Source organism: Nuphar pumila, chromosome 4 (assembly GCF_984573655.1).
Source record: "Nuphar pumila chromosome 4, dmNupPumi1.hap1.1, whole genome shotgun sequence".
NCBI classification, from domain to species: Eukaryota; Viridiplantae; Streptophyta; class Magnoliopsida; order Nymphaeales; family Nymphaeaceae; genus Nuphar; species Nuphar pumila.
Window position 1 is genome coordinate 142,026,492 of NC_143252.1, and position 16,941 is coordinate 142,043,432.

At 39.1% G+C, this 16,941-nt stretch overlaps 1 protein-coding gene across 1 annotated transcript; it reads left to right on the top strand.

The window, feature by feature from the left end:
- Window positions 1–392: 392 nt before the first annotated feature.
- On the top strand, window positions 393–5,535 carry HMT-1 (Homocysteine S-methyltransferase family protein). Its single transcript, XM_090004783.1, has 7 exons — window positions 393–609; window positions 690–746; window positions 925–1,130; window positions 1,555–1,684; window positions 3,407–3,610; window positions 3,681–3,752; window positions 5,033–5,535. Exons 1-7 carry the CDS (start codon window positions 424–426, stop codon window positions 5,186–5,188), a joined length of 1,011 nt encoding a protein of 336 aa, XP_089860909.1. The 5' UTR covers window positions 393–423; the 3' UTR covers window positions 5,189–5,535.
- The last annotated feature ends 11,406 nt before the right edge of the window (window positions 5,536–16,941 follow it).

Consider the following 16,941-nt stretch of genomic DNA (forward strand, 5'->3'; position numbering starts at 1 on the left):
TGGTAACAAAAAATTCAAAACCATATCCACATTTAATGACGATTGGATATGGTTTTTTTGGTTACCAAATCTGACTAAACAAAGTTGGATTTGGTCAAATATCCGATAAAATCCAACCCATTAACATCCCTAGGCCCAATGAGGATTCGATTGAGGAAATTTGAAACTTACCAGAACCAGAAAACGTATCGGATCCGAGTCTGATATCCTACAAAAACATGATCCGTTTCACTTCACCCCTAGACTCACGAATCATGCAACTAAACCACGTCCCGATACATTCCTTCACTCCGCGTTCCGTCAGCTATAAATCTCCCCGTTTCATCTACCTTCTGCCCGCCAATTACCTCTCTCTCTCTCTCTCTCTCTCTCTCTCTCTCTCTGTGTGTGTGTGTTCGACGTACGCCGGATATTCGGCCGGAGATGGTGGTGGAGGAAGGGAGAACAGAGAGGCAGAAGGAGGCGGTGGAGGATCTGATAGAGAGAGCGGGTGGCTGCGCGGTGGTGGACGGAGGGTTCGCCACCCGGCTGGAGCACCACGGCGCCGACATCAACGACCCTCTCTGGAGCGCCTCCTGCCTCATCTCCAACCCCAACCTCATCAAACAAGTACTCCTCCTACTACTACTACTGCTACTCTGTGTGTGTGTGTGTGTGCTGATTTGTGTTTCTTTGCGATTGGAACGAAGGTCCATTTGGAGTATCTGGAGGCCGGTGCGGACGTTCTTGTCACTTCCTCTTATCAGGTGACCGCCACCACTGTCGTCATTTTTCATCGCCATCTTCCACTCTTTGGCTTCTTTTTGATAAATTTGGTGCATTACCATCTTTCGTTGTTGGACTTCTTTCGTTGATTTGATGAGTTTGGTGCATTACCATCTTCCTCTCTTGGGTTCTTTTATTGATTGGATTAGCTTGGTGCAGGCAACGATTCCGGGGTTTGTGAACAGTGGGCTGTCAATGGAGGAGTCAGAGGCGCTGCTTCGGAAGAGCGTCGCTCTGGCTCGCGATGCGCGGGATTCGTTCTGGAGCGTGGTGCAGAAGATCCCTTCTCATGGTTACAATCGTGCTCTGGTCGCGGCTTCTATCGGAAGCTATGGGGCGTACCTTGCTGATGGCTCTGAGTACAGGTGATGGTGCTTCTACCTTTTAATTGGATTTGGTACATGACATTTTCTTGATATATTTGGGAATCGATGCAGTGAGCTGCCCTGAACTCTGTTGCTGTGTGTATTTGCCAATGTCGATTTCAGGGATATATGTTTCTTGATTCGCGGTATTTCAAAATTTCCCTTCTTTTCTTCTCTCTGTTCCTTTTCCTTTTCCTTTTCCTCTATGAATCTACATGTTCTTCGATTCATCGAATGGTGGTTCTACTGTGTCATTCCTCTATGGTTAAGGTTGATTATTCAAATTGATTTCTACTGTGTCATTCCTCTATGGTTAAGGTTGATTATTCAAATTGATTATGGTTGCAAATGAGGGGCTTAAATCTCATTACGTTTTCCCTTATGAGAATTTTATCTGAATTTGTAAAATTGGCTATGTGGCCAGCGGACTTTATGGGCCCGATGTGACATTGGACAAGCTCAAGGATTTTCACCGTCGGCGTCTGCAAGTACTTGTGGAGGCTGGACCGGATTTGCTTGCATTTGAGACGATTCCCAACAAGCTGGAAGCTCAGGTATGTCTATCCTTGATCTAGTTCCTTTGATCTAGGCGGTTGCTCGAACTTGTAAAACTTGGGGAAAACTGGGATTTGGACCATTTGGTATTGGGAAATTTGTGATTTATGTGACATGCTTTGTATCTTCAAGTAAAGCATCCCCTGTTTGTCGTTTGTTTATTTCAGAAATGCATTAGATTTTTTAGCGTGGTACTTACTCAATTGCAGTCAAGCACATTCTGGTTGTATTTTTTGCATACAACTTTGTCGTCAGTTATCATGGTGGAAGGAAGGACATGGGTGCCCATTTCAATTTTGAGTCTAAATTTGCGGTTATTTACTATTGTAAGAATATGTGGGCGGATATATTTTCCTTGCTTTGAAAAACAGTCTGTAGAAGTTAGAAAACTAAAGTCTTGAGTTACCTTTAAGTGGTTTTTTGACATAGTGCTGGGTTCTTCTTGAAGAAATTGATTTACCTTTGCTAAGAAGTTTAACAAAAGATATAGGTTTCTGCTTGAAGAAATTGCTTTACCTTTGCTAGCAACTTAAAGAAAAGATATAAGCAATTTTTGGCGGTTTTGGTTTGTAAGTGTGAACACTAAGCATGTGGTTCCTTGGCAAAAGGATGGGCCTTGGGTTTGTCAGCCATGTTGACTTTGCTATCCGTCTGTGTGCACATTACTAAGCTGGCAACTCAACTTGTTAATAAATAGATTGAAATAAAACATCGGTCACATGACAGCCTTTGCTTATCTGTTAACAGATCGTAAGCAATGGGATCCATTCATGCAAGGCATTAGGATCCCTGTAAAAAGTCATGGATGGCCTCAAGGATATGATGCTTGTCTAAAAAAATAGAAACAAAAGATCTTGGAAGTATATTTTGTGTAATAACCAATCAGTTGTAGCAAGCTCTGGGTATAATCTTATATCTTTCTTAAATACAGTAAGAAATAGACAATTTGAAAACTAGAGCTCTTTTAGCATGATAACAACGTTTACTTCAACATTCAAACTAAGAATAAATTTGTACCTAGAGGATTTTGACCAACAAATAGAACTACTGACTTAATGAAATTAAATTTGTAGGTGCATGAGCTCGTCTTGCATCAGATATTGTGAACTTGACTGCTTATGCTGAATCATTTTGATATTCTAGATAAGACATTCTCCACCTTTGTGCAGTCATACCTCAGATGTTAGAGTTTCTGTCTCCAAATCAAAAGCTGGTGTCATTTACATACCATGTATCTTCTAACTCTGGGGTTAGCTTAAGAGGTTCCATTGATCTTTTATGCAAGGGAGCCTTCTTTATTAATTTTTATCTAGATAAATATTTTCTTTGTTTGTCATATCAAGTTTGTTGGTTCTAAAAAAATTTGAACTTGTTGAAAATTTTGATGGACCATGTATAATGTGGCTAAAAACTCACGTGCACCTAACGAGGAAATAAATTAGTCCTTAAAAGTAAATTATTGATCACCCATTTTATATCTAGGAGGTTAGAACTTCTTTTGAAATCAAGTTGGTCAAAGCCTACTACTAAAAAGATCTGATATTCTTCAAGTTGCATAACCAATACTGGTCATTTAAACATTTATTTATTGTGAACAATGTAAGGTGAGGCCCTGAGGCTTTCTTGTTATGATGTGTTGATTAATAATCTAAAAAGTAGAATTTTATTGCTTTAGGAGCTACTGTTATACCTGTCAGAGTTCATTAAGTTACCTTTTGCAGGCTTGCGTTGAGCTGCTTCATGAACAAAATATTTCCATTCCTTCTTGGATTTGCTTCAGCTCCATCGATGGGGAGCATACTGCTTCTGGAGAAAGTTTTGAAGATTGCATTGATATAGTAAATAAGAGTGAGGAGGTGCATGCTGTTGGCATCAATTGCACACCACCTCATTTTATAGAAAACCTTATACACACCTTTCGGAAGGTAAGTATCTTATATTTCTCATCACCCATGGATCAGAAGGCTATATGTTATTTTTTCCATTTTGGTGCAGTTAACGGAAAAAGCAATAGTGATTTACCCAAACAGCGGCGAGGTCTGGGATGGGAAGGCCAAGAAATGGCTGGTAAGTCGGATATCTTGTATTAGATAATTTTGCTCTTAGGGTTACTTGTTGAATAAACTATGTGAATCTACAAGGCAATATGGTACCCTTTCTCAGAAAAACCATTACTACAGTAATATATGACTTTGTGAAATCCAGATATTGTTAACAATCTTACTGACAGTTCTGCTTTTAGAAATGGGAAGTACTGGAGGTCAAGTCTCTTTTGATTTTGTGAAAAAAAAAATTCATAAGCTTTGCGTGAGTCCTTAGGAGTACACTTTTCATTCATCAGGATCGAAGACTTTGATGATGTGCAGTATTTTTTATGCTGTTCCCATAGAAATAAGCCAATCACATCCATGAGGATCTGAAGCCTGATGTATGTTCTGGAACTTGGTGTAAAGGACTAGGATCACATCACCCCGGAGTTACTATTCAGAAATTGAAAAGTGTGAAGAACTATGTAGTATACCTTAATCTGAAGGGATTGAATGAGATTGTGGGATGGTTAGGTCACACTAACATAACCAAGGGGTCTCGGGTTTGAATCCCACTGGGGTTTAATCTGAAGGGATTGAATGAGATTGCAGGATGGTTATAGGTCGCACTAACATAACCAAGGGGTCTCAGGTTCTAATCCCACTGGGGTTTATCCCCATCTTGCATGTGAGAGGAAAAAGAAAATAAAGAAATAAAAGAAAAACATTCCAATTTTTAAGGCAAATATTGTAGAGATATTTGATATTCTGAGAATAGTCATGCACATTTGAAGAGAGGTCAGCTCTGTGCTATCACAACCATCTTCTAATCTGGAGAGTATTATGCACATTTGAAGAGAGTCGAAGTTAGCACTATCATGACCATTTATTAATCCGAGCATGTTTCAAAAGTGTCCTCGTGGTACTGTATTAGCATATTGTGCTCATGTTATGGTTAGCTCAGTATATTGATGAACATGGTTTCATGGCGGCTATAAAAAAGGTCAGCAGCGGTTAAGTTGTCTTTTAAATATAACCAGCCCTTTTGAATACAATGCATTTGTTTAAATTGAACTCTGACAATTTACCTCAGCTGTCTTCTTATGAAAAGTTTAATATGTATGCACTCTCAACTAACTAGTGTCATCCCTTAACTGTAATCAGTGAAGGGCATTACATAAGACCTGCTTAACTTGGCTTCAGCTTCCAATCATTACATAAGACCTGCGTCATGTTGCATACCATGTAGATGCACATTCATCATAAAATTATAAAATTGTGTCTTGCCTTCAGTGGACATTTGTATTCTACTTTGTTCAGCACCCATCCAAGTGCTTTGATGATGCACAATTCAAGTTATCTGTCAAAACATGGCGAGAAGCAGGAGCTAATCTCATTGGTGGATGTTGTCGGACTACCCCTTCCACAGTTCGAGCCATTTCAGAAGGTCTCAAGGAAGAGAATTTAGTTCATTAGTACTTGCACAATAATCATTGCCCTTACAATTCATCCCAAAAGTAGTGCCTTTCTCCATGCTCTTCATCACAGGTTTCTCAGGGAGAGATCCATGTTTGTGTGTACTCTGTGCCAATATGGTTGATTCATGCTGTGTCATTTGGGATTTGGTATTAGGGCGATCTGGAAAATTTTGTGGTCTCTTATTGTAATCAAAGGAAAGCATTGTTCCTTCTCATTGTGTAACTTTGTCTCTTACCAAGTAGGTTCAGCTTAGGTTGGAGTGAAGGCTAATCTCCATGAGACTATGTAATGAGAATTTTCTCTGGCCCAATCAAATGCAGCTTGGAAGCTTAGTCTTTTAGTTTAATCTCGTTTCTGGTTATCTCTTCGCATAATTCACCAATTTGATTGCCACTATCTGATGCTACAAACTTGACTTGGTGCGTGTAAATACACAAATGTAAGTTTCATATGCATTAAACATGATCAAGGGATGCCCACAAGGCCTCTGCACATCTGGTAGGAGAAATTTGTGAACGTCACCAAGTTGACAGGACATCACTAGTTGGAAATCCATGGGGGCATCACTTGCCCCAAGGTCGAAGCCGAGTGTATTCCCCATCAGGCAGGTGAAACCTCAGGGCTTTTACCAACAGGTGGCTTGTCAATGTGAAGGATCCCCACAAGGCCTCTGCACATCTGGTAGGGGCAATTTGTAAATGTCACCAAGGACATCACGAGTTTGAAATCCATTGGGGGCATCACTTGCCCCAATGTCGAAGCTGGGTGTATTCCCAATCAGGCAGGTGGAACCTCAGGGGTTTTACCAACAGGTGGCTTGTCGATGGCTAGGTGTCCCTAGCCTAAGCCAAAAATACAAAAAGGATCAAGGTAAGCTCCCTTGAAAAATCCAACTTTGGTCGAACTTTTACTAGCCTGTCCTCTCACAACTGGAATGGAAGTGAAGCAGTGGGAGGGGAGGCAGTAAGAGAAGGACCACCCGCCCAGCTGGTACGGAAGCGAGGGATATGCCGGTCGTCCGGTGGTCGGAGAAGACTGAGCAGCAGCTGCAGCACAGCAACTCCAGTGGTCGGTGGTCACAACTGGTCGGAGGTTGATGAGGGGCGCATCACAGCAACGCCTCAGTACCTTGAGCGTGCGCCTCGCCTCTGAGGCGTACGCTTCAGGTACTGAGGCGTACGCCTCTCACAACACTGGTTCAGACAATTTTTTTTGTTTGAAAGGCAAGCTGGGGTTAGGCAGACCTTCCACCAGTTACACACCATTCCATTGGGTTTTGAACTTGCAACGTCCCCACACATGGTGACGTGCACTAACAGCGCCTACCAAACAAGCGGAGCCCCCGTTGGTCTGTCCCGACACAATTACTGTTGGCAAACATCTCTCCCAAATAGGGATGGCGGTGGACCGGGGCAGGGGACAAGGTCTCCACCCCCGTCCCGTTTCAAAATCCGAACCTTCATCCCCGCCTCCATCCCTGTTTCATGTCCTCCATCCCCGGTCCAAACGGGAGCGAGGCAGGGCCCCGTTTCCCCCTTAGTCTGTAGTCATCCCTTAAAGGATTGGGGACGGGGCGGGGACTGGGTGGGGCAGGGAAAGGCATAAGTCCATCCCCGCACGGGGATAGATTTTAACCTTCATCCCCGTTTCATGCCCTTCATCCCCGGTCCAAACGGGGTGAGGCCGGGCGGAGCCCTGTTGTCCCCCGGTCCACTGCCATCCCTACTCCCAAACTTGGGTTGCATCAGAACTAAAATAGCAAATCCACATTAGAATTCAACAGGTACAAAGTGTGTGGCTACGTCTCTGATCCTGGGTGCGATTACTCTGTGATAAACCCAGAAAAAACAACGTGCCTGAGAGGAAACATTGAAGGGCTATGCATTTCTGGTGGGCTTCCTAATTGGTTGGACATCGATGACCCCACCCTGAGATTACCCACTTCTGTGGAGAACTTAGTCACCAAAAAAAAAAAAAAAGAATTAAGGTAAAGGGTTTCCAAAATTAGAGCTAGAAGCATTATTTTTTCAGCTCTAGCTCAAGTCATTTTTCCTTTCTAATGAGCAATAGTTGGCAAATATCCTACTGTCACGTGTAAAAAAATGCTTACTTTTTAAAATATTTCCTCCATCATTTTCTCTTAATGACCTGCATATCCCTGGCCTGTGTCACATGACACGCCATTTAGCTATGACAGGTGACAGACACGCTGACTCAACCCTGACACGTATGAACATTGTTTTAATATTTTTATTAATATTTCAATTAAATATATTTATAAATATTCAATTATCGAAAAGGTTTTATTGATTAAAAATTAAATATCCATGTTGCCGTTTCGTATATTTTCCAAAAAAAAAAAAAATCAAACTTGCTTGAACTTATTCCCCACAAATACTTGATGTATTGCTTGAACTCAATTATGAGTGTTAGTATTTACATGCTATGTCACATTTAAGCTCGTTTTAAAGTGTTTTTGCCTATATCTTTTGAAAAAACACGTGAAATATTTATCCATCTCTTTTATTAAACCCTACATTCTATACCGTTAGTCTTTTCAAAAAGGGTAACTCTACAACAATTGCATGAACGTTCTAAGCGTCAGGATTATGCTGCCTCCTCTGTTTTTTTTTTTTTTTAAGACTAGTTGGGGTTAGGCAGAAACCCCACCACCACCACCACCACCACCAGTAAATATTCAATGTACCACTGGGTTTTGAATCTGCAACGTTCCACCATAAGGAGACATGCACACTGACAGGCCAATCATACCAAGGGGGCTCCTCTTGTCTGGCAGGAGCGGAAGCAGATCAGGTCATGCTGAACATGAGCGTTTTTGCTCATGTCGACATCCTGGCCGTCTGTTTGCATTTTGGATGAATGCCACGTGATTTTGTTGACTTTTAAGCTTTTTAAAATGCAAATCGGATGGCCACGATGTCAGCATGAGCAAAAACGCTCATGTTCAGCGTGACCTGATCTGGTGCACGTCACCTTGTGTCTTGTGTTGGGATGTTGCAAGTTCGAATCCCAATAGTATAGTTGTATAACTCGTAAGGGTCTGCCTAACCCAGCTCTCTGTTGAAAAAAAAAATGTTAGGCCAATCATGAGATTAATATAAAAGTTGCAGAAATGGTAAAATAATGTATCTTTGTGACAGCGCCTGGCTCTGAATGCACGAGTACAAAACATTACTGTTTTTTTATGACTAATAATCTTAGCCAAGAACCGGGTCACTTAATGAGCCCTCCTGTGAAGTAAATCCCGGGAGGGTCGCCGATACCCAAGCTTTTATGGAACCCACCAGTTAAAGGTACCCACACACTTGGTGGAAGTTGTAATTGAGACAAAAAAGTCAGCACCTTCTCTCCAGCCACCTCTAGCCGGGTGGACCCAAATGGAGTACCCAACATTGCTATCCAAAGTATTTCGCCCATAGGGATGCTGGAAGACAGCCGTTAGCTACATCGTGTGTTTGGGGGGTCTCAATGAGCTCCAAGTATGTAAGCGCATGGGGGCTCGTATCCCCATGTTTGTCAACATCAGTTAGCGTCGGAGTCCGGTGTGGTTGCAAAGACTTAAGTACTCTTTCTTGTTATTCTTGTCATGAAACAATGATTCAAGAAAATGATAAAAATGTCCTCCATTAAAAAAAAAAAAGACGACGGTTCAAAAAAAGGACAAAAATATCTTTCATCGAGAAAGTCGAGGATGATGTTAACTCTTCAAAGTCCAAACTGCGAAACAAACCTGAAACGCTCTCTCTTTCTTTTTCGTTTGAACTTTCCATCGTCATCTTCTTCTTCTTCCTTCTCCGTGAAACACTGTATTAAGAGAGGCAAAAAGCCGACGATCCGATGGTGATCGTCGTCCTCTTTCTGCTAGCAGTGGCCGAAATGATGCCCTCGTCTAATGGGCAACCGACTGCGGCAACCTCTCTACCGCCTTCGAGGGATACCTACAACGGAATCTTCCTCTAGTACACCTACAACGGAGTCTTTCAAAGTATAATCTGTCTATCTCTACGTCAGCAATACTTTCAATCAGAGCTATGCCTTTTAGGCCACCCTGACGCTACTCAACACGGGCGTTCGCACCCTCAAGTCTTGGCGAACATTCGTCGAATTCTAGCACCGTGTGGTCCTCATCTCGACCTCCGGCACCGTGCTCTTCGACAGGACCCACCTCTCTGCTAAATTAATGGCAAATCGCTATGCGATTTTCCTAAATCGCATAGCGATTTTCGTAAATCGCATAAAGATTTACGAAAATCGCGTAGCGAAAATAAATGGCAAATTGCTATACGATTTTTGTAAATCGCTAAATCGAGTAACGATTTATAAAAAATCGCGTAACAAAAAAAAATGAAAAATCGCTAAATCGAGTAGCGATTTACGAAAATCGCGTAGCGAAAAAAAAATGAAAAATCACTAAATCGAGTATGATTTACGAAAATTGCGTAGCGAAAAAAAATAGAAAATCACGAGAATGGGTGTTACGAAAAACTCGAGCAAGAAACCACTGAAGGAAACATATGAGCGCCACGATCAAATAAAATACTTTATTGCTCTTTTTCAACAGTTACCCATGCCGGGGGGAGCCCCCGAACCCCCTTTTGTAAGGGAAAAAACTCTGAATCAGGCTCCACAACTCATCAAGTTGAACCATGCTACAGTATAGAATCGTTTGCTGGATGTGCACAGAGGCAGTGTGCAGGTCAGTCGGTGCTTGATGGAGCAGTGTAGGATCGTCTGCTGGATGTGCATAGAGGCAAAAAGAGAAGGGAGAGAGTGAGAGAGGGTTGATGTTCATGGCTTTCTTCAGGGGGGATTTCTTTCTCGGATAATCCTGCAATGGAGGGACTGAGTCTTAAATAACCATCTTCGGGATACTTAAGTCTTTACAACCGCTTCTTTTCTAGTCGTTTTTATGGCACCAATGGAGGAAAGGGTGCTTAAGTCTTTGCAATCACACCGGACTCCGACGCTAATTGATGCTGACAAACATGAGGATACGAGTTGCACGTGCTTACATACATGACGCCTATTGGAACCCCGAACACGTGATGTAGCTACCGACCGTCTTGGGGGGGGGCATATAACCTGCTTTGTGCTCGAACTCACTCTCGAACAGACAGTAGAAAGTGATTGAGAAAATACACGAGACCTGATGAGGAAGTGAATAACAAATGCATGCACTTCCTGTTACAAAAGAAGCTTGCTTCCCACTATTAAGAATCATGGTTGCCAATGCTTCTCTAGGCATTTTAATCTTCTGAATTGTGCTTCTTAATTTCCATAGGCTTTTTGGGTATCTATGATTTTACATGATGTGTGAATTGAGATGACATAAGACGGCATGATATTACTGCAACACCAAACCACTCGGCCTATAAAAAAATATAATAAATAGACTAAGACGACCTTTGCAATCCAAAGAGCTTTCAATCATGGTTCTACATCATAGGTACATTAGACGGGACAAGATTTATCTCTCTCTCTCTCTCTCTCTCTCTATATATATATATATATATATATATATATATATATATATGAGAGAAATGGGTACGTGCCTGATGCTTTTTCTGCCTAGGATAGGGTTTTCATATTGTTTTTCAAAAATCCGACCCTACATATGTGTTCTGCATGATTGATTTGCTAGAAAATCACACTTAGATTAAGCTTTTGTTGAGAAAAAATTGATTTTTCAAGTATTAAATATTTTTAAAAGTATAGACCGTTGATTTTTTAATCTTCTAAAAACCTAACTTTGTGTTGGAGTCGGACGATCCAAAAGTTTATTCCCATAAAATCAAGCATGTAAATCACATCTATATAGTCCGATTTTAGAAAAAATAGAAACAATCTTTTCAAAGCTTGTTTGGCACCTGGTAGGCATAAAAAACGTCAGGCACCTACCCATTATTTTATATATGTATATATGTCTGTGAAATGTTTGTTATCCTGGTGGGTTCCAAATCCCCTAACGAAAAACTTTAATTATTTTTTTTAACATGTCTTTTCAGAACTGATTTACATGTTTGGTTTAGTAGAAACCAACTCTTGGATCATGCTTTTCTAGCGTGAATGATGAATTTTTTAAGAGTTAAAAACACAACCATCTATAATGTACTGAATTCAACCCTCAAAAAAACACATTTTTATATCAGAAAAAAAGGATCCAAGAGTCTGATTCTTGTTATTTCCAGTTACGGGTTTGAAATGCACGAGGATAGTCGATAGCGCAGCTTCAAACTGCTTAAATGTCAGCAGCTGAACAGTATTAAAAAAAAGACCTTTTAGTGGCAATTACAACTAAAGACCCTTTTTCTGCCGTTGGATCTTTACAATCAAATAGCGCTGACGCATCTGCTCACCATTCGCTGCTAAGGTGTAGGGAACTACACCCTACTCTACTCTCTCTCTCTCTCTCTCTCTCTCTCTCTCTCTATATATATATATATATATATATATATATATATATATAAGGTTTACATTTGGTACAAGGAATTGTACCTACAATCTAGTTTGAATCTCACTATGCCAGTTGTTTTAACACAATCTAACATCATAAATGTATTCAGCATGCTCTATTTAGTAGAAATCAACTTTTGGATCATTTTTTTTTATGAAAAAACATGTTTTTATGATTTCAGAAAAATGAATGCCTTCATAGCCAGTGATTTTTCTATCACCGTAAAAACCCGTATACAGGTCTGACTCTAACCATCCAAAAGCTAGTTCGACTAAAAAACCTGCAGATCACATCTATGGTATTAGATGTGAGAAAAAAAAAACAAGGGGGTTCCGCCCCCATATATATATATATATATATATATATATATATATATATATATATATATATATATATATATATATATATATATATATATATATAATTTTGTTTGCCTAATTATTATTTTAAGTATTCGTTTGTAAGGTCTTCTGTATGTAAGACATCATCAGCTAAACTAATTTATTCGGCTTAACCATATATGAGGTAAGGTAATGGGCCTAATGGCTGAGGCACCACCTTCATACATTAATAGTAGGCACAGTGATGACATATAAACCTAGAAAGTGACAAAGATGCTTAAAAGGAAAAAGTAATGCATAAAGAATTTGAGAAGATAATGAAATTCATTTCTGAGTGCACTGCATTTTTGCTTGTCTCCCATAGATAGCAGAATCAATCAGTCAGACAAATATTAATTTGGGTCGTATCCTTCATGCGCAAAAAGTAATGAAGGAAGAGAGAGAGAGAGAGAGAGAAAGAGAGACTTTTTATTAGAATAAGCTCCCTTTAGGGAATACGTAAATGATAACGTAATCTTCAACTTGGTTATCCTTTGAAATCATTGAATTTAAAGGGAAGCTGTAAAAAAAAATCAAAGTTAATGAGGTGCTCTTAATCAACATTTTATTGGAGGAGATGGGAGTTGTCCGTTAGGAAAATTTGACAATAATATCATGATTTGCAACTCTATGATTGCATTGACATCTTGGAGCTTAGAGTGCTCAAATCTTATAGAATATGAACTAATTGCGCGCTAACTAATCTCTTAGGTTCACTTTTGGTCATTGAAAAAATGCCAAAAAAAGGAGATGCACGATCGAGTCCAAGGTGGGTTCCAACTTTCACAATTTCCTCAATAAGATCCGCTTTTGGATGCTCTAAGATTGAAAGATCTTCCATATCCACAGGATTGCATACGTAAATGCATGCATTATGTTATCATTATGCAGAAGTGGCATTTACTTGCACTCAAGCATCAAGTTTTTTTTTTTTTTGCCTCAAGTTATGATGACGTCACAAACCAAACCGAGTTCATTGGATCATTTGAGATCTATATTTATAGTTTGGAGTTTTTGACATTTTTTGGTATTGTATCGTTTATAATAGATATTGGATCCAAGTAATCAATCCATATCTCATTTTAACAGTTTAGTAGGATTAAGATTTATTTTCCTAGTGCTTATACGGACAGGAAACCTGAATCATCTGAGATTGTAATATCTCATCTATATGGATGAGAGGGGTCAGAGTCCACACGAGAGAGTTGAGTTGAAATCAAAAATTGTTAATTTTTCAGTTTATTTTGCTTATTTTCTTCAACTTTCAGTTAATTTTCTGAAATTTTCTTTATATTTTCTGCTTTCAATTGATTTCCTATTTTTTTTTATATATATTACCTGCTTTGTAGATAAATTCGTAGTTGGTTAGATTCTTCTGCAAACCCGGTTTGAGGTTTGCATCAATCCCTTCCTGCAAGGTCAAAGCTAACGACTCCACTCAGTGAGTAGAGTGTCCTTTGGGACTCTATGTAAGGGCTGTCCGAAAACCGGGCTTAGAAAATGATAGTACGTACTGTAGGATAGGTTTCCATGGATTTATTTCGCGATTTGGAAATAATCTTAAAACCTGTGTTTAAGAAGATTTAGCAAAGTTGAGATTTAAGAATTGTAGTTCCATAAACTCAGATCTTTGAGTCTCGGATTGACTGCAGACTGTGAAGTCTGAGTTTCAGGTTAATTACACCCAGAAAGAGACTAAAACTCCTGTATTAATGGTTCTTTTCCTTGGTTATAAAAAAAATAAAAGTGTTGAGTGTGTCTCATTTTTTTCGATTTACCCATTTTGACAGGTGCATAGAGGGATAGGAATTACTCCGGAAGATTTTTTTTGCTCTCAAGCTTTTACAATTAGACTTGTTATTTTTAGTGCCTGATCATTGCTAAACGTCATAATATTGCACTGAAACTGATGCTATTGAAACAAGGATTATGATGCCGATGGATCACCAACTAAACATTAGAGAAAATTAAAATACAACAACAACTACGCCTTCATCCCAAAACAATTGGGGTCGGCGATATGAACCAAAAAAGAAAATCATTCTGGGTCTTTCACATGAATCCTTCTCCTCCAATCATTTCTATCCAATGCCATGTCCTCGGTGAGGTTCAAAGCATTCATATTCTTTCCTATCACCTCCATCCATGTCTTCATAGGCCTACCCCGACTTCTTTTAACTAATATATTTTCCCATTTCTCCATCCTTCTAACTGGAGCATCATTAGGCCTTCGCCGAATATGTCCAAACCACCGTAAACGATTCTCTCTCATCTTATTTTCAATGGGTGCAACACCTACCTTCTTACGTATCTCATCGTTCTGAATCTTATCTTTTATTGTATTAGAGAAAAGTAAAATACAAAATAATAATAATAATGATAATATTATTATTATTATTAAAGGTCCCCCGTCCGGTCACCAGGGGTGGTTGTGATGGTGCTGAGATTAAGGCTTCAGTTCAAACCCATTGGTGCACGAGTGTATCTATAGCTTTCAAAGGTGAGCCACGTAAGGTAGGGTGGTCGTCTTGGGGTTTCTCTCACGTGAGCAAGGGTTCTTCATCATCAAAAAAACAAAAAATGAAAAGGGGTGGGGCTTTTTTCCCATTTTGTTCTTGTCTAGTTAAATTAGGGGTGTCAATGGGTCGGATTTACCCGGATCAAAAACCCTATAGGGTCCGGGTATGGTGACAAATAAAAAGACTCGATTAAGACCCAGGTTCGGAGCTGAAGGTCCGATTAATACAATGACCCGGTATAATTTGTGAAATTTTATAACAGACTCGGGCCCAACCCGAGTTTCGATTAAGATACAATTTTTTAATGTAAAAATGATAAAAAGTATTATTTTACCGGGTATGGTCGCGGTCTGGATCATGTAGTTCTTATCGGGTCCGGGTATGGTTTCTCTTAAAGTAAACCGGATTAGACCTGAGTCCGAACCCGATATCATATCCGAAAATCTGTTGATCCAAGTCTGGTTCCACCTGGGTACGAACCAAACCAGACCCGTTGACACCCTTAAGTTAAATTACTCTTATATGGCCCAACAAGGAATTTTTTTTATCAATATTACAAAGTGCCAAATGCTATATTTGTTGGCTTTCTATATATAGCCTAAATGAAAATAAATTTCAGTTTGCTGACGTGGAACACAGGAGCAGTTAAAACCTAATATCAAACTGAAGCAGATTAGGTCATGCTGAACATGAGCGTTTTTGCTCATGCCGACATCGTGGCCATCCGATTTGCATTTTAAAAAGCTCAAAAGTCAACAAAACCACGCGGCATTCATCCAAAATGCACAGGTCCCAACAAGCCCAACCCATAAACTGGGTCAGGCTTAAAGGGTCCAGCCCCACCCAAGTTTATGTCAGACCCGAGCCCCATTATAACTGAGTCGGGTCGAGCTCGGGCATCAATATGCTTCGGGCTAGCCCGGCCCGATCGAAAATGATATCCCATACCCACATAATTTTAGAAATTTATTTTTATAAAAATATATATAATACTCGAGTCAGGTGGGTGCCAGGCAAAAAGGATGGGTCAGGTCAGCTCTATACCCGGCAAAAATCTTAACCCAAACCCGGCCTGCAATTGCTTGGATCGGGTTTGGGTCAACCTGAATATTATTCTTTAACCCGGCAAAAATCTTAACCCAAAGTAAGTTCTATTATGATTTTTTATTTTTTATAGTTAGAAAAGTTGTTATCATAAACGAAAGATTTTGGACTGATCATAATTATATTTAAATTTCTCCAAATTGGTGTACATTATTTTCGGGTTAGGGTTGGTTGTGGTGTCAAGTCAAATAAGGGTTCAGGTTTATTTACATGTTTTATATAACTCTTTGAGTCGGGTATGAAAAAGGGTTGAGTATGAAAAAGTTTTGGGTACAATATCAGGTTCGGATTCAAGGTATAAATTACATAGAACCAAAAGGTTCTGGTGATAAAATCGGGGTTAAGTCTTAATCGGTTTCAGGTATATATTTTTCATATCTAGATCCGACTAATTTTGAAACGGCTCTGGATTTTAGACATAACCTAAACCCATAGCTTGTCAAAATTAAGTTGGTTCAGTCTAATCGATTCAGGTATATATATATATATATATATATATATATATATATATATATATATATATATATATATATATATATATATATATATATATATATATATATATATATATGTGTGTGTGTGTGTGTGTGTGTGTGTGTGTGTGTGCGTGGGTGGGGGTGGGGGAAGGGGTGACTTATGGTGGTACACATCAAAGCTCCAAAAGCAAAATCTAACCTGTGGATGATATATATTACTATTTTTATGTATTAAAGGTGACTTAAATATGATGTTTTATAACATTTTAAAACCTTTATTTTTATGAACTATGACCCATTGATTTTTCAACATTAATGTGATGTATTAGACATGATAAAACCTTCTAACATAGTGAATAAGTCATGGTTAGATCTACCATTTGGTAGCTAGATCCATCTAAACAAAAGTGTCTACTACCCTAAGGTATCATGGTACAAAACCACCATATATTTTTCTTATATATATATATATATATAATGTATTAATTACTGTAAAAGTTAGCTAAAATTTTTCAAATTGCCAAATTAATCCATCTAAACAAAAGTGTCTACTACCCTAAGGTATCATGGTACAAAACCACCATATATTTTTCTTATATATATATAATAATGTATTAATTACTGTAAAAGTTAGCTAAAATTTTTCAAATTGCCAAATTAAATGTTGGCAATTAGCATTATTATTTGATGCTAAGCTTTATTATGTATATGTTTATTCATCATGTTTGATCTGTGTGCGTGTACTTGACTCATTTGTAAGAACAGCTCATTTTTTAATTTACCAATGTTAGTGGAT